The sequence below is a fragment of the Ovis canadensis genome, chromosome 19 (genome assembly GCF_042477335.2).
Source record: "Ovis canadensis isolate MfBH-ARS-UI-01 breed Bighorn chromosome 19, ARS-UI_OviCan_v2, whole genome shotgun sequence".
NCBI classification, from domain to species: Eukaryota; Metazoa; Chordata; class Mammalia; order Artiodactyla; family Bovidae; genus Ovis; species Ovis canadensis.
Window position 1 is genome coordinate 65,896,596 of NC_091263.1, and position 24,772 is coordinate 65,921,367.

General features: G+C 54.1%; 3 protein-coding genes across 8 annotated transcripts in view; all 3 read left to right on the forward strand.

Annotated features, from left to right (window-relative positions):
- LOC138424804 (cadherin EGF LAG seven-pass G-type receptor 3) overlaps nt 1–3,061 on the forward strand; it is a 39,208-nt gene extending 36,147 nt beyond the window's left edge. For 4 of the 5 annotated variants that reach the window (XM_069562193.1, XM_070289398.1, XM_070289397.1 and 1 more), the window contains exons 17-21: nt 315–410; nt 1,497–1,676; nt 2,152–2,206; nt 2,461–2,597; nt 2,796–3,061. In XM_069562193.1, coding sequence (XP_069418294.1) covers nt 315–410; nt 1,497–1,676; nt 2,152–2,206; nt 2,461–2,597; nt 2,796–2,810 — 483 coding nt within the window. In that variant the 3' untranslated portion in view covers nt 2,811–3,061. Of the gene's footprint in view, nt 1–314; nt 411–1,468; nt 1,677–2,151; nt 2,207–2,460; nt 2,598–2,795 lie in introns of all 5 variants that reach the window. The other variant, XM_069562195.1, reaches the window with a different exon arrangement.
- Nucleotides 3,062–5,283: 2,222 nt separating this feature from the next.
- TMEM89 (transmembrane protein 89) lies at nt 5,284–6,126 on the forward strand. The gene is made up of 2 exons (XM_069562441.1): nt 5,284–5,577; nt 5,941–6,126. The coding sequence occupies exons 1-2, from the start codon at nt 5,284–5,286 to the stop codon at nt 6,124–6,126; spliced, it is 480 nt and encodes a 159-aa protein (XP_069418542.1).
- Nucleotides 6,127–11,320: 5,194 nt separating this feature from the next.
- UQCRC1 (ubiquinol-cytochrome c reductase core protein 1) lies at nt 11,321–22,647 on the forward strand. 2 transcript variants are annotated; one of them, XM_069561232.1, is made up of 14 exons: nt 11,321–11,508; nt 14,034–14,195; nt 14,447–14,587; nt 16,307–16,393; nt 17,463–17,592; nt 17,776–17,974; nt 18,517–18,596; nt 20,292–20,407; nt 20,621–20,764; nt 20,894–21,054; nt 21,149–21,234; nt 21,536–21,624; nt 21,935–22,010; nt 22,455–22,647. In XM_069561232.1, the coding sequence occupies exons 2-14, from the start codon at nt 14,127–14,129 to the stop codon at nt 22,517–22,519; spliced, it is 1,443 nt and encodes a 480-aa protein (XP_069417333.1). In that variant the 5' UTR covers nt 11,321–11,508; nt 14,034–14,126; the 3' UTR covers nt 22,520–22,647. The 2 variants fall into 2 exon arrangements, with proteins under 2 accessions (XP_069417333.1, XP_069417332.1); XM_069561231.1 differs by lacking the exon at nt 11,321–11,508 and having other exon boundaries at nt 13,722–14,195.
- Nucleotides 22,648–24,772: the final 2,125 nt, after the last annotated feature.

Below are 24,772 nucleotides of genomic sequence, written 5' to 3' on the forward strand. Positions count from 1 at the left end.
TTCAGCCCTTCTCCTCGCTCCCTGATGCCCCCAGGGACCCTGCTTTCCTCCCCTGGCAGGTTAGGGCTCTAGGGGGAGTCTGATTTTTTCTCCCACCTCCTAAGCCAGTGGTGGCATGAACCATCACGGTCTTCTTCCCATAGTGGGTCACAACGCCACAGCCTTCAGCCTGGCTGCTCCAGGTCCCAAGCTTCAGTTCCTGGTCCACCTACCCACCTGCAGAAAGCCAGGGGACAACGCCAGGCCTGCCCAGCCTGATTGTCACCTGACATCTCAGACACCTCTTTCCCGGCCCACCCCCTTTCCCGGCCTAGGCTGCTGCCTCCAAGGGCACATCCATCTCCATCAATGTCAACACTACTGTCGTGGACATCGAGAGCAACAACGATGTGGAGGGCTCCAAGGCCAAGGTGAGACTGGAGGGAGGGGGCAGCTTCAGGGATCAGGGTGCCCAGGTGATCCCGGGAGGAAGTCCATGGACCTACCAGCTGTGGGTTCAAAGTTGTCGTGCCAGTGGCAGGAGGAGGGGAGCGATGGATCCAATATTCTGCAGGGAGACCTCTCGTGATATGCCATAGACTTCTGCTTGGGGTCTCCAGTCTGTAATCTGATGCCTGGACAAAGACCTTGAATTTGTGGATCCCACAAGACTCCACAGTCTGTGCTCATGGACAGCGGGGAAGGGGCTGGGCGTGTGGGGAAAATCTGGGGTCAGAGGGGACGCCAGTCTCAAGCAGAGACTCTGGTAGACGTCAAGCAGGATGTCTGCATGAGCACGTGTGTCCGTGTGTCTCTTCTGCTTTGCTCCAGCACCGCCTAGCCACTGCGCTCTGGCCCCCTGAAGATGGGGCATGGTCTCCTGATCCCCTTCCTTCTTTTTTCTCTTTAAATAATTTTTATTTGCTCGTTTGTTTTACTTTTGGTCACGCTGGGTCTTTGTTGCCGTGCGGACTTCTCTAGCTGCGGAGGGTGGGGGCTACCCTTTGATGCGGTGCACGGGCTTCTCACTGTGGCGCTTCTCTCGCTGCGGAGCGCAGGCTGTAGGCGCGTGGACTTCAGTAGTTGTGGCACGCGGCTTAGTTGCTCCGTGGCACGTGGGATCTTCCTGCATCAGGGATTGAACCCATGTCCCCTGCATTGGCAGGCGGGTTCTTATCCACTGTACCACCAGGAAAGTCTCCCCTTCCTTCTTAAATGTCCCTATAAGCGTGGGCCCAGGTGGTAGCAGAGCACGGTCTGTGTGCTCCCCGAGTCTGGGTGTCCTCTCCTGGGTGTCCCCATGTGTCCCTCCTGTCTTTGCATACCAGCTCCCCGTGTCCATGTCCTCCCGTGTTCCCTGCGTACCCAATATATATGTGCATTTGCATGTATGCGCTCACGTCTGATTGTGTGTCTCCACACATCTGTGCGTGTTCCCTGCCTGCCCCTCCGCTCCCTGCCCGCCTGCCCTCTCGCCCTCACCATGGGTGGCCCTTGCAGCGTGTCTGGTTCCCCAGGAGGCGAGCGCAGGGACTGAGCTAGAGGAAACAGGAGCCTGGGCTCCAGAAGATGCCAAAGCCTCAGACATGTCCTCGCTGAAGGCCCTAGGCCTGCCTCAGCCAGATTTCCACACCCTCATCCTGGACCTGAGCTCCTTCTCCTTCGTGGACACTGTGTGTCTCAAGAGCCTGAAGAATGTAAGGGGCCAGGGGCGTCCCTAAGAAGGGCCTTCGGGGAGGACAACCCTGATCTTCAACCCTGACCCTAAACTAGCTCCAAGAGCCCTCTGAGCCTGGCCCCCCGCCCGCCCCGAGCTACCCCTCTGAACTCTCTCCCCCAACCTGCCCTGAGCCCCCCTCGGAGCCCCTGAGCCCCCCTCTGAGCCTGGTCCCCCACCCCTGAGCTACCCCTCTGAACTCCCTCCCCCCACCTGCCCTGAGCCCGCCTCGGAGCCCCTGAGCTCCCCTCTGAGGCTGGCCCCCCACCCCCGAGCTACCCCTCTGAACTCTCTCCCCCAACCTGCCCTGAGCCCTCCTCGGATCCCCTGAGCCCCCCTCTGAGCCTGGCCCCCCACCCCCGAGCTACCCCTCTGAACTCTCTCCCCCAACCTGCCCTGAGCCCCCCTTGGAGCCCCTGAGCCCCCTCTGAGCCTGGCCCCCTTTTGTGCCGCAGATTTTCCGTGACTTCCGGGAGATCGAGGTGGAGGTGTACATGGCCGCCTGCCACGGTGCGTGGGGTGGACACAGCGAGAGAGGTCCGGGCAGGGGGTGAGGGTTCTGGCCAAGGAGTCTGCCGGTCAGCACAGGGAAAAAGTCTTTCTCTGAAACTGGAGGTCAGAGGTGTCCTGGGAGGCCGGGGTCAAGGGTCACGAGTTGGGGATTAGCTATAAGCCACAGAGGTGATGGTTAGGGGGACGTTCTGTCAGCGCCTGGGGGTTCCTGGTGGCTCTGGAGTCAGGAGAGACCTACTCGTTGCCCACAGCTCCCGTGATCAAGCAGCTTGAGGATGGGCACTTCTTCGACGCTTCTATCACCAAGCAGCATCTGTTTGCCTCGGTCCATGACGCTGTCCTCTTTGCACTCCAACAGCGGAGGTCCAGCCCCGTCGACCCTGTTTTGGTGAGTTGACCTCTGGCCTGCTGAGCTCTGTCTATCTCCTGCTTGTCCCCTCCTGACCCCATTTTGGGAAGTCCGCCCTTCCTGGATGACTTAGAATGGCTCTGTCCCGCGGGGACCCACCGCCTTCCCCTCCTGCCCGGGGAGAAGGCTATCCTCTGGAAACTGACAGGACCCTCCTCTTCTCCTCTCCCTGCCCAGGTTACCAAACTCTGACCATGCTGCCGTTCCGCCTGAGACTGCCTGCCTCTGCAGGTTTGACAGGGTGCCTGTGAGAAACCCCACAACCCTGGGCTGCCTCCGGACGTCACCAGGAGTCCCCTCCGTGCACGCACACTCACACACAGAACTCAGGGATGGAGGTCCTGGGACTCCAAGTTCAGTGCTCTAGGCTGGGGATGAGACACTGGCCAAGTTGGAGGAGCAAGCGTGTTTTTAACCTCAGGAATAAAGATTTGTTTGCCTGATACCAGGGTCTGCTGTGGCTTGCTGGGGCGAGGGTGTGCTCCGCAGTCCCGGCTTCTGACCCTTCCTGCACCCCAAAGTTGGAACTGGAGTCAGAAGTTGGGGAAAGGTTTGGGGAGGGCAGGATCAGGCAGGGGGAGTGTGGGGCGAGGGAGTGTGCAGCTGGGGTCCAGGCCCAGGGCAGGGGCATCCCCGTCCTCATCCCGCACCCCATCGTCCTCCGCTGCATGCAGCCCTTGGCACCTGTGCCCTCATCTATAAAGTGGCTGGAATCAGAGCTGCTTCTCAAGAATGACCTGTTCACAAGGACACCCAAGCGGGTGAGGGAGGCCAGGTGCCACTTGGCAGCCCTGGGGGCTGTGCTGGGAACACCTGCGGTCAGTCATGGGTCTGCAGTGAAGACAATGTGGGCATTCCCTGGCGGTCCCGGGGTTAGGACTCAGCTTTCACTGCCAAGGGTGAGGATATGATCCCTGGCAGGGAAACTAAGATCCCACCAGTCACACAGCACGGTGAAAAGGAAAGAAGAATGCGCGTGATTGATTTACTTGGGGAAAAATTGCCTATTCCTACAACTAGACTATCTGGACTTGGCAGGTCACTGTTGGCCAAGAACCACGTGTTGATTTCAGCCATAAAACACTGACGTCTGGGTGTGCGGCCCTGTGGACAGCAATGGTCCTTTGGGCCAGCTGATACTGAGTGGTCAGGGCTAGGGTGAGGGGTCGAATCTTTCTGGGCGTCTGTCCTCCTCAGGAGAGAATGAGAATAGTACCCTCTTCATGGGTTGCTCAATGAGTGTTCAGTGAGCGAATGCCACAGTTAGCTTGCGGCAGCGCTAGATCACGTCACCTGCCGAAACACGTGAGCCTGCCCTTTTCAGGTGCTGGGCCTGTGGACGGGGGCCCCCCCTTGCCTGGCTGTCTCCTTCCTGGCCTTCAGTGCCTTGCTCTGTGTTCACAAATCATCTGTCCTTGCCTCCACCCCCCACATCCTTGCCCAGGAAGTCAGGGTGCTTTTTCACTCGGTCACACTGCCTGTCACGATGTCACAGTCTCCAGCCACAAGGAACAGTGCCTGGCACCTGGAGGTGCTGGGTAAATACTGGTCAAGTGAAGCGTAGGTGCTGGAGTGGAAGGGAAACCACACACATAGACCTGTAGATACAGGGAGACTTTGTGTCTTGCGCTGTATTTTTTTATTTTTTTACAGATTGAAGGTCTGTGGCAACCCTGCATTGGAGCCAGTCTATTGATAACCATTTTTCTAACAGTTGCTCACTGTGTGTCTCTGTTACATTGTGATTCTCACAATATTTCATACTTTTTCAATTTTGTTATATTTGTAATGAGGATCTGTGATCAGTGATCTTTGTTAGTGTTATGACTTGCCAAAGGCTCCAATGACGGTTCTCAATTTTTAGCAATAAAGTGATTTTTTTTTTTACTAAGGTATGTACTTTTTCTTAGACATAATGCTATTCCATGCGTCATAGAATGCTGTGTAGTGTAAATGTAACTTTTATATGCACTGAAAAACCGAAAAAAGTCATGCGACTCGCTCTGTATTTTGTTTGGTGGGCTGGGACTGAAGCACAGTATCCTTGAGGTGTACCTGTACTTAGAGATGCTTTGAAGAAAATAAAGCAGGGTCACGTGGGAGAGACGGGACTGTGTTACCCAGGATGGTTCTAAAAGGGAGGCTCAGGGAGCAGGTGACGCTTGAGTTGCCATCCAGTCATCTTTTTGGACAGTGCTGCTGGCGTAGGATGTGTTCAAGGAACACCAGCGTGGTCTGCATGGGTCAGCAGGGGAGACCAGAGCACGGAGCGCCTCACAGGCCAGGGCGAGCCTTCAGGCTTTTTTCCTGAGAGTACGCGCCCGCATTTTTGGGTGTTCACAAGTGGTCCTTGGGGCTGAGTCTGGGAAGCAGGGAGCATGTCTACACTCAGCTTGATCGGCCTGTCGCTGGTGGAGAGCCCCATTAGGAGTTGTGGGGGCTAGAATTTTAGGGGTTGGATGCTAGGTGAAGAGGAGGGGAGAGGGGGCATGCCTTCGGTTCTGGACCCCCAGCCTGCCCCCCCATCCCGTGGTTCCTGGCCGCGCTGCCCCTCCTGAAATGCGCGGGCCCAGCCGGAACCTCCTGCCTCACCTGCTCCCCCGGGGGAGGGGTGTTTGCCCGTTGCCAGGCGCCCAGGTTCTGGCCCCTGGCACTTGCCGCAGCCATGCTGCACACGCACTGCTTCCTCCCATGGCTGCTTCTGCTGACGAGGCCCATCTGCACCCACGCCTGGTCACGGCCCATGTGGTACCAGGTGGGGCTGGACTTACAGCCCTGGGGGTGCCAGCCACGCAGCCTGGAGGGTTGTGAGAGCAGCCTGGGCTGTCCCGGCTACTGGACGGGCCTGGGGACGAACCGCATCTACCCAGTGGCTGGGGTCACGGTCACCACGACCATGATGCTGATGCTCAGCCGTGCGCTGATGCAGCGGCGGCGTTCACAGGCCTCTAAGAGCGAGGTGAGCCGGGCTCCGTCCCCACTGCCTCCTACCTCTGTTCCCACTCATGTCTCCTGCCGCCCTCCCCACCCTTCACTTCCTCCCCAGGGGCCTTACGTCTGTCCACAGCCAACAGTCCCCGGCCATTTCCTGTGGGTGGTACCCTATCGCATCCTCCCCCTGGCCACTTTCCGTGCTGGGGGGTACCTGTCCCGTCTTCCCCCTGTAATATCTCTAGCCCTCACCCAGCCTGCATGGGCCCCACGACCACACGAGGCCACATCGGGCTGCTCCCTGATCCTCCATCACCCTAAGCCCCCACTTCCCAGCACGCCTCCGTCCCTTCCCTGTGTTCTCACTCCTGCCTCTTGGTCCTGTCCTCAGCATCCACAGCTGGCCTCCCACCCTTGCACCACTTGGAAACGACAGCGCCCGATCTCAGACCGCACCCTCCTCCTCGGCGTCCTGCATATGCTGGATGCCCTCCTGCTCCATATCGAGTGCTACCTGCAGCGTCTGGCCACCCAGCAGCGCTCCCAAATAAAGGGGACTCCCGCCCAGACCGGGTGACCCAACACTTTCCTCTCTCTGCCTGGTGGCTCGTTGTGGCTTGTTGGACAAGGCTCAGGCCAGTGTGTCTCGTTCTCTCCAGACCTGTCAGGACCTCATGCCCCTTTCCTACTTTTAGATCCAGCAGACCCATCGAGGCCTCAGTGCCCCTCAATGGCGGGGCAGGTGGGGCCTGGGCTGGCTCACACTGCTCCATGCTCCCCCCATCCCAACTCAGCCCTCCTCTTTAGGGATCACGCTCACAAATACAACTGCTCCTCTGGGGCTTCTCAGGGGTCCCCAGTGTGGTGGGGAGGAGATTTGGCCATCAGGGCAGATGTGGGTGGTCCAGGGAGGGCAGCCCAGAGGTGACCATGTGGCTGAGTCAGCTAGGGCTGCTGGTTGAGTCTGTGGGGCCTGAGCTGGGGCTGGCGGTTAGAGGGTGGGCCCTGGGAGCCTTCATCTTTATGACATCTCAATCACGTGGAGGCACCTAAGTGGCTCTTGCTCTAAGACCCCTTGGAAGTGGGATGAGGGCTCCCCAAGGGACCTTCACCACCCCCTTCTTCCCTTCCTCCACCATAGGCTAGGCATCAGGATCTCCTGATGTACAGAAGAGAACTGGCTCCTCCCTCACCCACTCACAGACAGGGGAGGGTGGAGGTGGTGGTGAAGCAGACTCAAAAAGGCAATTTCTCTGCAGAGAGGTATGCTAGCCCAGTTGGGGTGGAGCAGGGCTGATTGCTGGGACCTGAAGGATGAGTGGAGTGATAAGAGGAGGAGGAGATCTCCAGGCAGAAGGATAAGCACGTACAAGGGCCAGATGGGGAAAGAGACTTTGACCTGTTGCAGGAACTGTAAGGTGGTCAGGATTTCAGGGGAGAGAAGGAACTCTGAGGCACAGGAGAGAGCAGGCTGGGGATGGGGGCCGGAGTTGGTCAAAGAGAGTCTGTAGTAGGCCAGAATAATAGTCCTCAAGATATCCATGGAATCTATAAATATTTTACAGTCCATAGCGGAAAGGATTTTTGCAGCTGGAATTAAGCTGAAAGACATTACAATGGGAAGATTGTTCTGGATTATTTTGGTGGGCCCAGTGTAATTGCATGAGCCCTAAGAAGTGGAAGAGGAGGGCAGGAGAGTTGGTCAAAGTGTGTGGTAGTAATCCTCTGCTGCTGGCTTTGAAGATGGTGGCAGAGATCTTCCACCACCCAAAGATCCAAGGAATCCAGCTGGCCTCTAGAAGCTGGGAATGACCCTCGGGTAACTGCCAGCAAGAAAACAGAAATCTCAGTCCTTCAACCACCAGGATCTTAGTTCTGCCAACAACCTGAATGACCAAGGGCACATACTCTGCTTGAGCCTCCAGAAAGAAACAACAGCCCTGCTCATGCCTTGATTTTAGCCCAATGACATCCATATTGGATCTGGGGCCTACAGAACTGTGAGATAATAAATTTGATTTCTTCTAAGCAATTAAGTCTGTAGTGATTTGTTGTAGCAGCAGTAGAAAGCTGCTATGGATGTTGGTATCAAGAGTGAGAGGTACTGCTGTAACAAATCCTAAAAATGTGGAAGTGGCTGCGGAATTGAGCAGTGAGCAAAGACTGAAAGGATGTCAGCACAATTGTTGTTCAGTTGCTAAGTTGTGTCCAACTCTTTGCGACCCCATGGACTGCAGCAGGCTAATCCTCCCTGTCCTTCACTATCTCCTGGAGTTTGCTTAAATTCATGTCCATTGAGTCGGTGAACATAACAGAAAAAGACAAAAGTGTCTTCAACCAGCTGTTAGCCGAAATGTGGACATTAAGAATGTTGCCAGAGAGGGCTCAGAAGAAAAATAGGAACATGTTACTGGAAACTAGGAGTAAGAGGAATCTTTGTTAAATAGTCATGGGAAGCTTAGTGGAATCATAACCCATATTGAATGGAAAGCAGGACTTGTAAATGATGAACTTGAATACTTAGCAGATGAAATTTCCAAAGGAAGTGCTGAAGGTGCTGCCAGATTGCTTCTTGCTTCAAAATGCTGCTGAAAGAAATTAAAGAAAATCTAAATAAATAGTCATTCCATGTTCTTTGATTGTAGGACTTCATACTGTTAAAATGGCAATACTACCCAGAGTGGTCTACAGATTCAAGGTAATCCCTATGAAAATCCCAATAGTGTTTTGTCAGAGAAATAGAATAGCCCATCCTAAAATTTATATGGAATCTCAAGGGACACTAAATAGCCAGAACAATTTTGGAAAAGAAGAACCAAGTTGCAGGACTCCTACTTTCTGATTTCCAAGCTGTACTATAAATGTACTGGAATCAAAACAGTGTGGTATTGGCACACAAGTAAGACGTATAGACCAATGAAAAATAGAAAGCCCAGAAATAAATCTTCACATGTATGTTCAGTTGATTTTCAAGAGTGCCAAGGCCATTTAACGGGAAAAAGAGAATCTTTTCAAAAAATGGTGCTGAGAAAACTCAATATCCACATGCAAAAGAATGAAGTTAAACCCTTACCTGACATCATATACAAATAAAAGGATCAAAGATTTATATTGAAAAGTTAAAACTATAAAACTCTTAGAAGAAACCATAGATGCAATTTTCATACTCTTGGAGAAAGCAATGATTTCTTAAGGTTGACATTAAAAGAACAGGTAATGGGGAAAAATTAGATAAATTGGATTTCATCAGAATAAAAAATCTGTACATCAAAGAATTATCAAGGCAGTCAAAAGAGAGCTCACAAAATGGGAGAAAATATTTGCAAATTGTATATCTAACGAGGGACTAATATCCAGGATACCCAAAGAATTCCTACAATTCAATGACATCAACCAATCAAATTCAAGAATGGGCAAAGGACTTGAATAGATTATCTAAAGGAGATATACAAGTGGCCAATACCGCCTGAAAAGATGCTCAACATCACTAGTCACTATGAAAATACAAATCAAAACCACAGTGAGATATGATGTCACCCCCATTGCTGCTGCTGCTACTGCTACTAAGTCGCTTCAGTCATGTCCGACTCTGTGCGATCCCATAGACGGCAGTCCACCAGGCTCCCCCGTCCCTGGGTTTCTCCAGGCAAGAACACTGGAGTGGGTTGCCATTTCCTTCTCCAATGCATGAAAGTGAAAAGTGAAAGTGAAGTCGCTCAGTCATGTCCAACTAGTAGCGACCCCATGGACTGCAGCCTATCAGGCTCCTCTGTCCATGGGATTTTCCAGGCAAGAGTACTGAGTGGGGTGCCATTGCCTTCTCCAGTCACCCCCATTAGGATGGCTATTATGAGGGAAAAAATGGAAAATTACAAATATTGGTGAAAATATGAGAAATTAGAACACTCCTGCATTGCTGGCAGGGATGTAAAATGGCACAACCGCTTTTAGAAAACAGTTTGGTGATTACTTAAAAAACTACGAATAGAATTACCATATGACCCAGCAATTCCACTCCTCTGTAAATACCAAAATAATTGAAAGCAGGGTCTCACACAGATGCTTGTATGTCAGTGGGCGTTCAGTGTAGCATTATTCACAATAACCAAAAGGTGGAAAGAGGCCATGTCTGCCTACAGATGAACAGATAAACATCATGCTAAGTGGAATAAGCCAAACATAAAAGGACAATGTTGAAAAATAAACGGAGGCATGCTGAAATTTTTAAGAGTTTATTTGAACAAAATTTGATTCAAATCAGGCACATCCAGTCTGGCAGATAGGAAAGAGTTCCACCATTTCTTGGTGGCTCAGGGGTTAAGATCCACACTCCCAATGCAGGAGGCCTGGGTTTGATCCCTGGGCCACAACTAAGGATTCTGCGGGTGTACAGCAACTAAGGCCTGGCACAACCACCCAAGTAAGTAAATAGATAAATATTACAAAAGAAAAGAACTCCCAGGATCTGAACAAAAGTGGAAGACTTTTATAGGTAAAAGGGAGTATGAACAAAGATATTATAGTTGGCAAAAAAAAAAAAAAGCAGTTGGTTACTGCAAATTTCTTGTCCTTTAGGGAATGGCATGGTTTATTAGGCAGATGAAGTAGTATTGATCAGGTGATTCCTGCTCAACTGCTTTAAGAGTTAATTTCTAGGAGGGCCCAAGCTAAAATTAAGACTTGGTTTGGTGGCATGCTGCTTAGCATAAGCGACTCTATTTTGGGCCTGTTATCTTTTAAACAACAAATACTGTATGATCCCAGTTATACAAAGTACCTAGAATAGACAAGTTCATTGAGACAGAAAGTAGAATAGAGGTGGTTAGAGATTCAAGGAAAGTGGAAATGGTGAGTTATTGCTTAATGGAAATACAGTTTCTGTTTGGTATGAAGAAAAGTTTTGAAAGTAGATAGTGGTAATGTTGCATAATATATATGTATATATTTTTTTGCCACATAACACAGCTTTCAGGATCTTACTTCCCAGACCAGGGATTGAACCTAGGCTTTGGCAGTGAAAACACCAAGTTATAACCACTGAACTGCCAGGGAATTCCCTGCACAGCATTTTGAATGTAATTAATACCACTGTAATTAATACACACTTAACTGTGTAATAATTAAGATGTAATAATACAGATGCTAAATGTTATGTACATGTTAGCATGATTTAAACACTAAGATAAACACATAAAAAGAATAACTCAAGACCGATAAGCTTAAGTGTATATCAAACAAATATTGAGTGAGAAGAATAAGGTGAGTGTTAGAGCCCTCTCAGACAGCCTACGTGGACCTGCTTTATAGTTTTGAGAATTTCTGGGGGAAATAAAAGGAGTCCCAGACATGGATAGAGAAAGGCGGCCTAGTCAAGAATTGGTGTTCCAGCACTTCCCTGCTGGTCCAGTGATTAGGACTCCACATTGCCACTGCCGGGGGCGTGGATTCAATCCTGTGTACAGCACGGCATGGCCAACAAAACAAAATAAAACTTGTTACAAAAATCTGCTTGCAATTTAGGGGGGGAAGATATTTTGATCTCACCTCCCCCCATATGCCAAGTAAATTTCAGAAAATCAGTGACTCATCCAAGACTCTTGCCAAATCATTGCAATGACCATTACTTATACTTGACCTTTTAGTAGCATTTCCTTTTTGACCAATCTCTTGAAACAGCATCTACCACATCACACTTCCTGGTTGTCTTTGTCCTTCCCTTCTCACCCCAGGGTATCAGGGGGAGGTGAGGAAGCAGGGGTGGGGGGGGGGGTAGGTGCTGGGTGTGGATTTTGAGACAGAGGAGTCAAGGACGAGTCCTAGATTTTCAGCCTGAGCAACTTGGCTAATGGAAGCATCATTTACTGAGATGAAGACAGTTATGGAAGGAACAAGTTTGGGAGGGAAAGCAAAGAGTTTAGCATGTTAAATCGAAATGTCTGTTAGCTCTCCAGGGGAGACGGTGAGTAGATGATGGGAATACAGGAGCCTCTGTTGGTGTAGACGCACTGAAGCCATGGGACTGGATGAGGTGACCAGAGAGAAGGCTTTGATCAGGAAGGGAAGAGGTGCCAGGATTGAGCCCTGGGCACTCATTGTCTATAAGTCGGAGGTGAAGCAGAATTAGCAGAGGACCTAAGGAGGAGTGTCCAGGGAGGTGGGACAGTAGGAAAGAATGGGAAATAAACGTGGAGAAGAGATGAGGCTCTAAGGAGGAAAATGTGTCCAACCAGGTTAAACGAGACTGAGAACTGGCCACTGGATTTAGCAACCTGGAGTTCACGGATGACCTTTACAGCTGTGGTTTTGGAGGAATGAATAGGGGGTGGTTTTGGAAGAATGAATAGGGGTGGACTTGGAGTGGCTTTGGGAGAGAGTGGGAGGAGAGGAATTGGAGGCAGTGAGCTCTTTGGAGGGATTCCCAGGTGGCTCAGTGGGTAAAGAATCTGCCTGCAATGCAGGAGATGTGGGTTCAATCCCTGGGTCAGGAAGATCCCCTGGAAGGGGAAATGGCAACCAGTCCAGTATTCTTGCCTGGAAAATCCCAGTAACAGAGGAGCCTGGTGGGCTCCAGTCCATGTGGTTGCAAGGAGTTGGACACGACTGAAATGACTGCGCGCAGGCACACTGCTGGAAGGAAGGTACGCAGTGTGCTGGTCACTGGAAGGAATTGTCACAGCAAGAGGAGCCTAAGAAATCATGACAATGAAATGTAATGTGGTATCCTGGACAGGATCCTAGAACAAAAAAGGGCATCAGATGACAATGAACTAAGGGAATCTGAATAAACTATCAAGTCAAAGTTGCTCTGTCATGTCCTACTCTTTGCAACCCCATGGACTATACAATCCATGGAATTCTCCAGGCCAGAATACTGGAGTGGGTAGCTTTTCCTTTCTCTAGGAGATCTTCCCAACCCAGGGATCGACCCCAGGTCTCCCACATGGCAGGCGGATTCTTTACCAGCTGAGCCACCAGGGAAGTCCAAGAATTTTGCACTTTAGTAATAATAAATGTGTCAATACTGATTCATTAATTCTAACAAAGTTATCAGAGTAAGGTAAGATATTAATAAGGCAAATTGTGCATGGCTGTATGTGGGCAGGTGTATATGGGAAATTCTGTACTTTCTGCTCAGATTTTCTGTAAATATAACATGGTTCTAAACACCAGTAATTAAAAAAAACACTGTACTTCTACATGATAATGTCATTTTAGTTTACAAGATATTAATCAGTGCACACTTAAGCATCTTCTCTGTGATGTTTAACATAATTTTGCTTGTTTATTTTTGGCTGTGTTGTGTCTTCGTTGCTGTATGGACTTTCTCTAGCTGCAGTGTGCCAGCGCTGCTCCTCCTCGGGGTGCTCAGGCTTCTCACTGTGGTGATGCCCTCTTGTTCCAAGCAGGGGCTCTAGGGTGTGGGGGCTTCAACAGTTGTGGCACAAGGGCTCTGGGGCACAGACTCAACAGTTGTGCTGCATGGGCTTAATTGCTCTTTGGCATGTGGGATCTTCCCAGATGAGGTCTCAAACCAGTGTCTTCTGCACTGGCAGGTGGATTCTTTACCACTGAGCCACCAGGGAAGCCCCTTCTGTTTCATTTTCATAAAAGAAAGTTCTATTTTCATTGAGTGATATTTTGAAAGGTCACAAAAAATCTCACATACCTGTATAAGGAAGTTCAGTTCAGAAATATGCCATTATTGCAAAAGCAACAAATACTTTTAATAAAAGTTTTATTTAACTTTTTTTTTAAAAATTTCTGACCATGCATAGCGGCTTGTAGGATCTTAAGTCACCCAACAAGGGATTGAATCCCAGCCACTGCAGTGAAAGCGCCAAGTCCTAGCCACTGGACTGCCAGAGAATTCCCTAAAAATTTTAAATCATGTATTAAAAGAAAACAGAAGTGTGAAAATGGTAGCCTCTTTCCCCTTCCCATGAATTTATTTTCTGTAAGTCATCTGACTGAGACTTTACAGTGAGTTTTTAGGAATTCTCTATGTTGTCTATGCAAGTCCTCTTGTGTGTTTTGTTTTCCAAACAAGGAATCTTTTTCACAAATTAGTCTCTAAAATGGTTCCTTTTTTCTTAGCAATATATTGCTAAATTCTTTCCATATCAACCATCTGAATTTACTCGGTTCCTTTAAAAAGAAAACCGTGACTTTTCAATAGTCGCCCAGCAGTCCTAGGTTCCAGCCTGGTGCTTTAGCCCTGGGGTTGCGGTTCGCAAACACGCTGTGCTTGCGCTTCCGGCCCGCTCGCCCACTCCGAGCACTCAGTGCAGTCGAGGCGCCCACGGTTCGTAAGAAACGTCGGGCACTCTTCCACGAGTGAAGGGGGAAGATGAACTGGATCCAGAACAGACCTGAGCAGGACGATGCCTAGCCAGGGGCATTGATGTGCGCTGGTACCCAGGGACGCGAAGACAGGAAGCAGCGACCTGCAGGGAGTAAATGAATATTTTCGGTCTCCTCCGCCAGGGGGCGGCCGAGCGCCAAGACCCCAGTACTGCGCCTGCGCCTGGCGCCTCTACGCATGCGTGGCGCGGCCCGGCGTCCACTGTGGCTTAGAAGATGGCGGCTTCCGCGGTTTGCCGGGCAGCTGGCGCCGGGACGCGAGTGCTGCTGCGCACCCGCCGCTCGGTGAGGTGGCAACGAGAGCGCAGAGCTGTGGGGAGCGGGGCTTCGGAACGCGGACCAGGGGCGGGCTCTTAGTGCCCGTGGAGAATGGGGAGGTCGCGGGGTCAGGGCCGTGGGAAGGTCACGGCCGAGGGCGTGAATGGGAGTCTCGTGGACCGCCTGAGGACGGGGATGGGGATCCCACACTGCAGGCCTGCAAGCTGAGGAGCGACCCCCTATTCTAGTCCTCAGTCCCGGTCGCCCTTTTCCAACAGCCGGCCCTGCTGAGGTCGTCTGACTTGAGGGGCACCGCCACCTATGCCCAGGCCCTCCAGAGCGTGCCAGAGACGCAGGTCAGCCAGCTGGACAACGGGCTGCGAGTGGCCTCGGAGCAGTCTTCCCAGCCTACCTGCACGGTGAGCGGAGTCCGCTGTCAGGAGGGCGCCTCCGTATGGGGCACGGCCTCCTTTCCCAGGTCGGGGTGTGACCTTGGGCTCTGTGGTTTCGGTCAGACTCTCCTCAGTCACCCTGAGGATGGATCCTCCCACTACAGTCGCGATTCTACCCATGGAGGCAGTTCTCACTAAAGCAACACTCATTTAGCCTGTGATGCCTGCCAGTCAGGAGGCCAACCCCCTTTTCAGCTTTTTTTTTAGCAGCCCATATGAAAGAAGTCATCCTTCAATGAGGAAAATGGGATTCAGAGACTTAGGTAATTGCCAGCCTCATGGCCCAAAGTCGTAATCCCTTGGCTAGATTGGAAATGTATTGCAAAAGAAAACCACTTGAAAATTCCAGTTAAATGGATAATTTTCCTGAAGATTGGCTCAAAGATAGATATCTTGGTTAGGTAAACAGGAGAGAAGATTCTCAAGAGGCGATCTTTCTCGTTCTCATTCCACCCCCACGCCCTCTGCAAGTGGTTTGATTGGTAAATTCTTTGAGTTTTCCAGGAATAATGCCCTGTGATACAGGTTGTGACTGAACACTGCAAAAAGTGATGGGCCACTTTCTTACTACATGACACCTGTATAAGCCGACACACAGCCTGTTAAGAAAACTTGATTGAGAATGCTGTATTTCATGGACACTAAGATGCCCAGGGCTTCCCAGGTGGCTCAGGGGCAAAAGAACCCACCTGCTAATGCAGGAGACACAAGAGAAATGGGTTCGATCCCTGGGTCCGGAAGATCCCTTGGAGAAGGAAATGGCAACGCACTGTGGTATTCTTGCCTGGGAAATCCCATGGCAGAGGAGCCTGGCAGACTACAGTCCATGGGGTCACAAAGAGTCGGGTGCGACTTAGCGACTGAGAGCAAAAATGAAACAAAAGATGCCCTTGATCTTAAGGAGCACGGCTGTGCTCAAGTGCCAGAGAAAGGATGCTGCCAGTTGTAATCAAGGAATACTGTGGATTATAAAACGCATCTGTTGAAGATGTTAGATGGGTAGTAGATGTTGTTCATGTAAGAATTTATGGTACACAGCATACATGTACATCTCTTAGGGTGAGCATTTTCAATCAGCTATGATACAAATAGTAAAAGAAAAGATTAGATCTGTGTTACCATGGGGGTGAGTAGTGTGATGTGCATTTCACAGCACACAAGGAAGCTATTAAAATTATAAGAATCTCTCATTGGGTGCCAAGGTGTGTTGGCAGTGTTAGGTGTCCAGGTCTGATTAAAAAGATTTTTTAAGTATGAATGAGCCTCCTCTAATGGCGAAAGAACGCAATCTCCAGAACAAAAAGATGGTGTAATTTTTAGGAAGGAGAAAAAAAGTTGTTTGCAACTGATTAGTAGTTTGCCAAGAAGAAACAATCAACTGAAAAGTGAGATTGAATTTTAAGAATTTTCTGCAGTGGTGGGACAGGTGAATGTGCAGTTAGAAGCCTCCCTGGGAGTCTCGTCACCAGTCAGAAACTAGAGCAAGGACTAGATAGAGGTGATGCAGTGTGACTAGTCAGTCAGCTGGTGCCCGAGCGTCCGATCTCGGGGCTTACTGAGAACGTCTTCCCCCGCCTGGAACCGTGAGCCCCTGTCTGGGGCTTGTTCTGGATCCCGCAGGGTTGGGTGTGAGTGGGGACTGGGGTCTGTTCTGTTTGTTACCTTTGTTGGTGATCTCTTGTCCAGGTGGGGGTATGGATTGATGCCGGCAGCCGTTACGAGACTGAGAAGAACAACGGGGCTGGCTACTTTGTGGAGCATCTGGCTTTCAAGGTGAGGCTCCTACAGTCCTGCATCTCCCCTGTACTGAGGGCTTCCTGCTGTCGCTCCTGAGTGCGCAAGTCAGAAAAGTTAGCCTCCTCACTTAGGACTTTTAGCAAGGGGGTGGAGGGAAGCCATCTCTGTCTGGCTTTCCTGGGAGACGCCCCATGGGCCAGCCCTCTCCTGAGTGAGCGCCTACCTGGTAAACCCCTGCACAAGGCCCCCAGAGCCAGAAAAACCCCAAGGAGCATGGGAGCCCTGCTCTTCACCAGAAGCCAGGCCTGTGTTGTTTGCCTGCGTGGACGTAGAATTGTGGATGTACACATACACTGTAACAAGCCCAGCAACTTAGTTTTTGTAAAATGCTGTGTATCTCTGATTTGTGGAATCGAGTAGGAGCTTTCGTGAGGATGAGAACAACCCCTTAGCCACCCTGTGTTTGCATGGAGTAGACACTGAGTGTCTAAACGAATGAGAAAAATAGAGAAGATACAGGGTTGGTGAGGGTGTGGAGCAGGAATGGGCAGCTAGCCAGCTCCAGCGTCACAGATGTGCGTGTCAGTCTCAGCATGCAGGTGTGTGTCATTGAACAGCAGTACTCACACACACACACGCAGGACGAAGGCTGAACCCCACAGAGGCCCCTGGCGCACACACAGAGTCATAAATGGTGTGAAGGAGAGTGGGGAGTAGCATCGCCAGAGCACGGGTGTGAGGTCACCTGACTGTGACTGTCAGTAAGCGAGTGCTGGTGAGGTCAGGCTGGTATGGGTGCTCTGCAGTCACATGCGCCCCCCCTGAGCTGTCCCCCCTCTTGGTTGGGGATGCTGGATTTCAGGTAACACTTGCTTTGGGCATGCCCTTCTACCCTGGCCCCGGGATGTCTCCATTCTGTCGGTCCACGATGCTGTAGCCTTGATCAGCTTAAGGCCTGCTGAGCACTTGGTGAGCACAGATTCTGGGCCCTGCAACCCCAGAGTCTTTGCTGAGGGCGCTACCTGTGGACCAGTGGTCCTGCTGGCACTTCAGCCTATGAGGATGGGGGATCTTGGGCTCCCATGTGGCTCCTGTCTGGTTCCAGGGAACAAAGAATCGGCCTGGCAATGCCTTGGAGAAGGAAGTGGAGAGCATGGGGGCCCATCTTAATGCCTACAGCACCCGGGAGCACACAGCTTACTACATTAAGGCGTTATCAAAGGACCTGCCAAAAGGTAAGCCTGGAGGGCGAGGCCAGCATGCGGTAGGACTCCGGGGGTGCAGAGGACAGGTGCTCGGGAGCCCCTGGCCTGACTGAAGAATGGGGTGACCCTTAAAGAAGGGCCTTGGCACCGAGGGGGTCAGGCCTGGGGGGTTTATGCTGTCACTGTCTCCACATCTGTCCTCCTTGCACCCAGCTGTAGAGCTCCTGGCCGACATCGTGCAGAACTGCAGCCTCGAGGACTCCCAGATTGAGAAGGAGCGGGACGTGATCCTGCAGGAGCTGCAGGAGAATGACACGTCCATGCGGGACGTGGTCTTCAACTACCTGCACGCCACGGCCTTCCAGGGCACACCTCTAGCCCAGTCCGTGGAGGGGCCCAGTGAGAATGTAAGGTGCGAGCTGGCCGGTCCAGGGGGCAGGTCGTCCCCTTACTGGGGCCTGGGCAGGCCGCAGCTGCAGAAGTTTGCATTTAGTTGGCCGAGTGCCTCTGCTGTTTATTTTCCTAATTCACACAACTGGAGACATTTTCTGTGTTGTCACGTGTTCCCCAGGAGTCTTCTTGAATGTTTGTGTGGTCCCCACTCAAACTGCGGGCTTTGTTTCCATGTGTGTGTCCTACCAGCCTGAAGGAGGGTGCTCTGGGGGTCCCTCCACGTGGCTTCTTGTCCTCTGGTAGGAGGAGCCCTGCTGCTGCCCCTCAAGCCCCCATGTCAGCCCACACCCTCCTTGGAGGGGACTCCAAGCCTGTCCTAAAGTTGGACATGAGAGGCCCCAGTGAAGGCTGCCTTCTTGGCCCCAGAGTGGCAAGTGCCAGAGACGGGGCAAGGATCCAGTGAAGCCGCGTCTCCTTGTCTCTCTCCTCAGCCCCATTTTGTGTGACCCACATCACTGCGGTTTGGGAGCAGTGTTGACCCCTTGGTGGTGTGTCTTGCAGGAAGCTGTCGCGGGCAGACCTGACCGAGTACCTCAGCCGGCATTACAAGGCCCCCCGAATGGTGTTGGCAGCAGCTGGAGGTGAGCAGTGGGCTGGCTAAAGCTCTGTGGTAATGGGGGTTGGGCTGGGCTGGGCTGCGGCCTTGATTAGCAGGGCCAGGTCTCCTGGTTCTGACTGTGGGGGATCCTCCATTCCCGCAGACCTTGGTCCCGCCCTGTCCTGTCCTTGAGGGCTGTGATCTCGGTCCTGTGCTCTCTGAGGTGGGGTGGGATTCTGCTGCTGCCTGGGGCTGCGGCTCGCGTTTCATGCACGCCTCAGTTGGCCTGCTGGCCTCTGCAGGCCTCAGGACTTTCTCAGCCTCACCTGGTCCTTGGAGACGCAGGTTGATGCTGGGGGGAGATTCAGGCCTCCAGCCTGTTCCTCATGGCCTTGTCAGTGGGAAACTGGACGTCGGATGGTAGATGGAAAGTGCCCTGAAAGGAAGGCATGGTGTGGTTGGTGGATTTTTGTGGGGGACTCAGAGGTTAGGGAGGTGCTTCTGAAGCACGTGTCATTTGAACAGAGGGTTGAAGAGTGATGGGGTATAATTACATGGGGAGCGGGGGTCTGTGCAGAGGGGCAGGGCGGTGTCACGGGCTGCTCTGTGATTGGAGGCTTGCTCTGCGGCCACGTGGGCGTCCCTGGTGGCTCCGCTGTAATGAATCAGGAGACGTGGCTTTGATCCTTGGGTCAAGAAGATCCCCTGGAAAAGGAAATGCAACCCACCCCAGTATTCATGCCTGAAAAAAATCCCATGGACAGAGAAGCCTGGTGGGCTACAGTCCGTGGGGTCGCAGAGTTGCACACAACTTAGCGACTGAACAACAGCAGCTGCTGCCATGTCGGGGCCAGAGCGGAAGCAGGCGGATGCAAGGAGGGCTTGCGGCAGGTGCCTGGTGGGAGGTGGCAGGAGGAAGGGAGAGAAGTGGATGAACTCGAGATGGGTTTGTAGGTGGAAGCCTGTTGGACGTCTGAGCCAGGAGGGGACAGGAGCAGGTCAAGGATGCCGCCCCAACTTAACGGCAGCTGGCTGGACAGGAGAGACTGATAGGAGGAGCTTGGCTGGTGACCTTGGGGCTAGTGAACCAAGAGCAGTTTGAGCTCCTGACACATCACACCTGCAGGATCTGAGCTCAAGGAAGGAAGGAATAAAAGGCAAAGGCACCTGGCGGCCTGTAGCTGGGGCCGCTGCTTCCTACCACAGCGCCTGCTGGTTGGGGGGCTGGGGCAGCGGAAGCCTCTGGTGGAGGGGAGGTCCGGCAGGGCATGAGACGTGAGTTTGTGACATTGCTGCTCCATGTCCTTGGCACAGGGACCCCAGAGCTGGTCACAGCCCTGCATGGCGTTTTTTTGTGCCCTCTCACCCGCCAGCCCTAAAGAATCTGCTTGAGGAAGGGCTGGAGGGGCGAGGCAGGATGGGTGGCATTATGCCCAGGGGGCACCAGTCTTGTGTGTGGTACCGTGCATCACATGAGGGCCCGTCCTTCAGCCCGGCGTGTGCTGCTTCCTTGTGGCCGAGGTGGTGGGAGCTGTTGGGCCCTAGGGGGCCTGCCCCGCCTGCTGCCGAGCTGGAGTGAGTCTGTGGAGGGTCCTCTTCCCTCACCTTGTCCTGATAGTCCTGTCTTGGGGGGTCTTCCATCGAGGCAGGACATGGGGTCTCCTCCGCCTCTGTGTGGCATCCCAGACCCTGCATCTTGGGCCCAGATGACGGGTAAGCACGCTGTCCATCTCTGCAGGGCTGGAGCACCGGCAGCTGCTCGACCTCGCCCAGAAGCACTTCAGCGGCCTCTCCGGGACGTACGACGAGGACGCTGTGCCCACTCTCACTCCGTGCCGCTTCACCGGCAGTGAGGTAGGCTGTGGGGTGGGCGGGGGTGGTGCTCCCGTGTGCCTGGCTCTTTCATGACTCCGGGGGTGCCTTGGGAGTCGGGCCGGGGTCCCACGGCTGCTGCCTCCCAGGCACACGTGGTCACACTCGCGTGCACATGCTCCCAGCCACAGTTGGCAACTTTGCCATCCCTGGGGAGGTCTGGCTGTCCCTCAGCTTTGGCACGTCCCGTTTCAGATCCGCCACCGTGAGGACGGCCTGCCTCTGGCCCACGTGGCCATCGCAGTGGAGGGGCCTGGCTGGGCCAACCCGGACAACGTGGCCCTCCAGGTGGCCAACGCCATCATCGGCCACTACGACTGCACCTACGGTGGCGGCATGGTGAGTGGGCATGGGAGGGGACCTCGTCAGGGAAGAGGGGCAACTGGACACCGGGCACTCATCCTGTTGGGTTCAGGGGGGCGGGTGGCAGAGAGGAGGGTGGGTGCTGACCACCCTGGCCCCTGGTAGCACCTGTCCAGCCCACTGGCTTCCGTTGCTGTGACCGACAAGCTGTGCCAGAGTTTCCAGACCTTCAACATCTGCTACGCAGACACCGGGCTGCTGGGCGCGCACTTCGTCTGCGACCACATGAGCATCGACGACATGATGTTCGTCCTGCAGGGCCAGTGGTGAGTGGCGGCCTGCTGCTGCTGGCCCCGGCGGGTGGGGGGCTCGGGGGCTGCAGCATCTCTCAGGGTGACTCCCACCCCGCCCCTGCCCTAGGATGCGCCTGTGCACCAGCGCCACAGAGAGCGAGGTGGTCCGTGGCAAAAACCTCCTCCGAAACGCTCTGGTGTCTCATCTGGATGGTGAGTCCTGCAGCCCTGCAGCGAGGGGTGGGGTGGGTACAGGCGGTGACAGTCCCAGCGCGACCAGTGCCCCTGAGCGAGACTGGCAAGGACGACGTTGGCGGCCACGTCATGTCCCACCGCTGCCCCTTCCCCGGGGGCCTGGGGTTTCAGGGACCCCTTGTGGGCAGGCCCGAGAAGCCCATGGATACTGGTTAGGTTGTACAGGTGAGGATTGTGGTCTAGGGTCAGGCCAAGCGCCAGGTCAGCGCAGAGCGCTGGGGGTTCGGTGCGGGCCTGTGAGTTTCCTTCACCCTTGCAGGCACCACTCCTGTGTGTGAGGACATCGGACGCAGTCTCCTGACATACGGCCGCCGCATTCCCCTGGCGGAGTGGGAAAGCCGGATTGCGGTAACAGGCCCCTGGGGGAGAGGGCTTTGGGAGTCTTGAGCTGGCCGACTTGCAGAGGGTGGGGAGTTGAGGCAGACTGCTCCTGTGGGCACCTCGGTGTCCTCCAGTGTGGTCTGCCTCGGTGGTGTAACCCAGGGGGCAGGGCAGAGGCATGGGTGGCTGTCGGGTGCCTGGGGCCCGGGGGAGCCCTGCCGCTGTTCAGGTGCGGGGTCAGCTCCTCGGTACATGGGGAAGGTCTTGGCTGGCTGGATGCTGTTGACCGGTCCCCAGGGGCCTTGCCACTCAGCGTGCCCTCTGCATCGTCCTGTAGGAGGTGGACGCCAGGGTGGTGCGTGAGGTCTGCTCCAAGTACTTCTACGACCAGTGCCCAGCAGTGGCTGGATTTGGTGAGTGGCCTGGAAGGTCCGCTTTCTGGCCGCCGCCTCAGGCTGTTGTCTGGGCCTCCCCTCTGCCTCTGCTTCCCCCCTTCCCCCAACTTTCATTGGGAGCAGCAAGTTGGGGCCCCCAAGAGGCTCTGCCCAACTGCCTGGCTGCCAGGGAGTTCTTGCTCAGAAAACCTGTCCTGGCAGCTCCCTGACTCCCTGCCAAGGTGCCTCCATCAATACCCCACACCCGCCAGGTAACGGACACCTCCGCGTGTGGGGTGGGGCTCCAGAGGCCAGAGCGTGAAGGGGCAGGCTCAGCACCCCCTGGAGGAATGTTCTTTACCCTCTTTCGACTAAAGCCTGCCTTGTGCTGCTCTGGGCAGCTCTGAGTGGGGAGCGGCGCGGGGCCAGGTGTCCCTGTACCACCCAGGTACCCCACCCTGACGCCCCACCCTCTCCCCACAGGCCCCATTGAACAGCTTCCAGATTATAACCGGATCCGTAGCGGCATGTTCTGGCTGCGCTTCTAGGCAGGAAGCCTGTGCAGGCGAGAGGGCGGGGCCGGGGTTCGCCGTCCCTCCACCATAAACACACCACCTCTGTCCTTCAGACCTGTGCTGCTGCTGACCCACCAACCAATAAAGTCTTGCATTGAGAACTGCGTCGTCCCTCTCGTCATTGGCGTGGAGCCCAGTGGACCATGGGTGGGGGAGTGGGGACTTCCCCCGGTCCTGCGTGTCCTAGACGCTCTGCCTTCCCACAGGGCGATGTGTCCTTAGCTGGGGGTGAGTGTGGGGGCTGCGGCATGGAGGCCGGAAGCCTTTGATGCCTGCGGGGAGCTGAGGCCAGCTGTTTGCAGTTAGCCACGTGGGGGATGCTCCTCACCAGCCTGTCCCAGGAGAGGGGTGTGGGGGGCCATGGGAAATGCAGACCCAGCCTTTACCCTGCTAAGGCTCCCAGCCTAGGGATTCAGGTGGGAAGCCCCTTGCTGTGGGTCCTGTGGGTCGCCCTCTGGGGGACCCTGGACCTCCCCAGACCAGGAGAGGCCAAGAAATGTCCTCGAGGAAGCCGGCTTTGTGTGTTTACTCTGGATTCAGGAAGGAGGATAGCCCGGGGCGTAGTGTTCCCATTTGGCTTCTCACTGCTGCCTGGACAGGCAAGGCAAGAATCCTTTGCCTCGATTTGCCGCTGACTCAGGCTCTAAGAATATCTCTGAGCTCAGTGGGGCCTGAGCCCCCTCCCTCGATGCGCTCTGTCCCAGGCAAGTCCTGAGCTGCTGGCCCAGCAGTCCCCTCCCCGTCTCCTGAGGACCTGCTGGAGCTCACAGCTGTCTAGCCCCCTTGCCACCCCTGGGCTCTGGTCCCCACAGCAGGAGGGGACCCTCTTTCCGTGCCCGCCTGACCTTCCAGTCAGGGTTCCTGGGAGCCCACTGTGGGGCCCAGTCTGCCTGTGAGGGAGGAGGTGCCGGCAGTTATGGATGGGACTCTGGGACGCAGTTTGCTGAGAAGGCGGCTATTCACCCGCAGTTCATTCCCACCACAGCCCGGTATCCCTCTCCCTTACCCTGTTTGTTGCCATGGCCGCCTGCCGTCCCATGTTTGAGTCCCGGGAGGATGGGCCTTGGTTTGTCCGCTAAGCCCAGGCCTGGCCCTCAAAGGCCACAGGTGCGCTGGACACAGCAGTCAAGCTCCTTGGGGTGACGTGGTCCTAATGGGCCTTGCAGACCTAGCTGGGGAGTTTGAGCTCTCCTCTGGAGGCATACTGAGGGAGATGCACTGAGGGTTACTGGAAAGAGGAGTGACTTGCTCAGCTGACAGCCTGGGGACTCGAGCGTTTCGGTGTGGTCTCCGCGAGCCAGCACTGTGGCAGCTCCAGGAAGAGCGGGCCTGGGCTGCAGGGGGCACAGGCTGGACAGCATCCCCAGCAAGGCTGGGGTACCACAGAGGAGGGGTAGGTTGGAGGAGGATAACCTGCCCAGCTTTGGCTGCGGTTCTGAGAAATTTGGAAGTATCTTAAGACTGGGATGTGTGGGGTGGAACCCCCAAGAGAGGCCCCAGATGGAGACATATGGTGCAGAGACTGAAGTAGAGGAGGAAGTGTCCAGGGGAATGTAAGAGGGAGAAAAAGACCTCTAGGGCCCCACTGCCCGGATGCAGGGAGCTGGTTTCTGGGGCTGGGCCCTAGGCTGTGTGCCTGCCAGGAGGCTGGAGCCAGGGGCCTCAGAGGGCCACACCCCTGCTCGTGAGCCTCCCAGACAGGCGTGCGTCCTCAACCTAGCTTCCACCAACAATCTCTCCTCCCAACCTCTGAGCAACCCCTCTCACAGCAGGCTGCCCTTCCTTTTGAGGGGGTCACCCATGGTTCTGATGAGATGGACACCCGTTCACCTGTTCCTCCAATCTCCCCTAAAGGGCAGACCCAGATGTGTGTGTGTCTACACTGTGTGCCAGCCCTGCTCTGCGCAGCCACCCTTCTGTGCAAGAAGGGGTAAAGGTTTTGAGGCGGGGCTGCCTCTGTAATGAGAGCTGTCTCGTTCTCTGCAGCCCTCACCTATAGGACCTATAGGACGGAGGACTGGGTGATCCTTGGATGTGGCTGAGATTTTCACCTTGGGAAAAGGTTCTGGGCCCTATGGATCACAGTGCTGTGCCCATGATAATTTGGGGCTGTCCCTGTAGCTCCAGCCTGCTGGACAACAGGAAGACCAGCAGTGTGGAGGGGCCTCACCATGCCCAGCTCTGGCCACACCAGAGACCCTCAAGCCCTAGAGGAGCTCAGAGCAG

Bases quoted from the DNA above. Each gene is read 5' to 3' on its own strand.
- UQCRC1 (XM_069561232.1), top strand. From the start codon at position 14,127: ATGGCGGCTTCCGCGGTTTGCCGGGCAGCTGGCGCCGGGACGCGAGTG. The intron at 16,394-17,462 runs GTGAGGCTCCTA...GTCTGGTTCCAG, and splicing joins TGGAGCATCTGGCTTTCAAG to GGAACAAAGAATCGGCCTGG. The intron at 21,235-21,535 runs GTGAGTCCTGCA...TCACCCTTGCAG, and splicing joins TCTGGTGTCTCATCTGGATG to GCACCACTCCTGTGTGTGAG.
- TMEM89 (XM_069562441.1), top strand. From the start codon at position 5,284: ATGCTGCACACGCACTGCTTCCTCCCATGGCTGCTTCTGCTGACGAGG. The intron at 5,578-5,940 runs GTGAGCCGGGCT...TCCTGTCCTCAG, and splicing joins CACAGGCCTCTAAGAGCGAG to CATCCACAGCTGGCCTCCCA.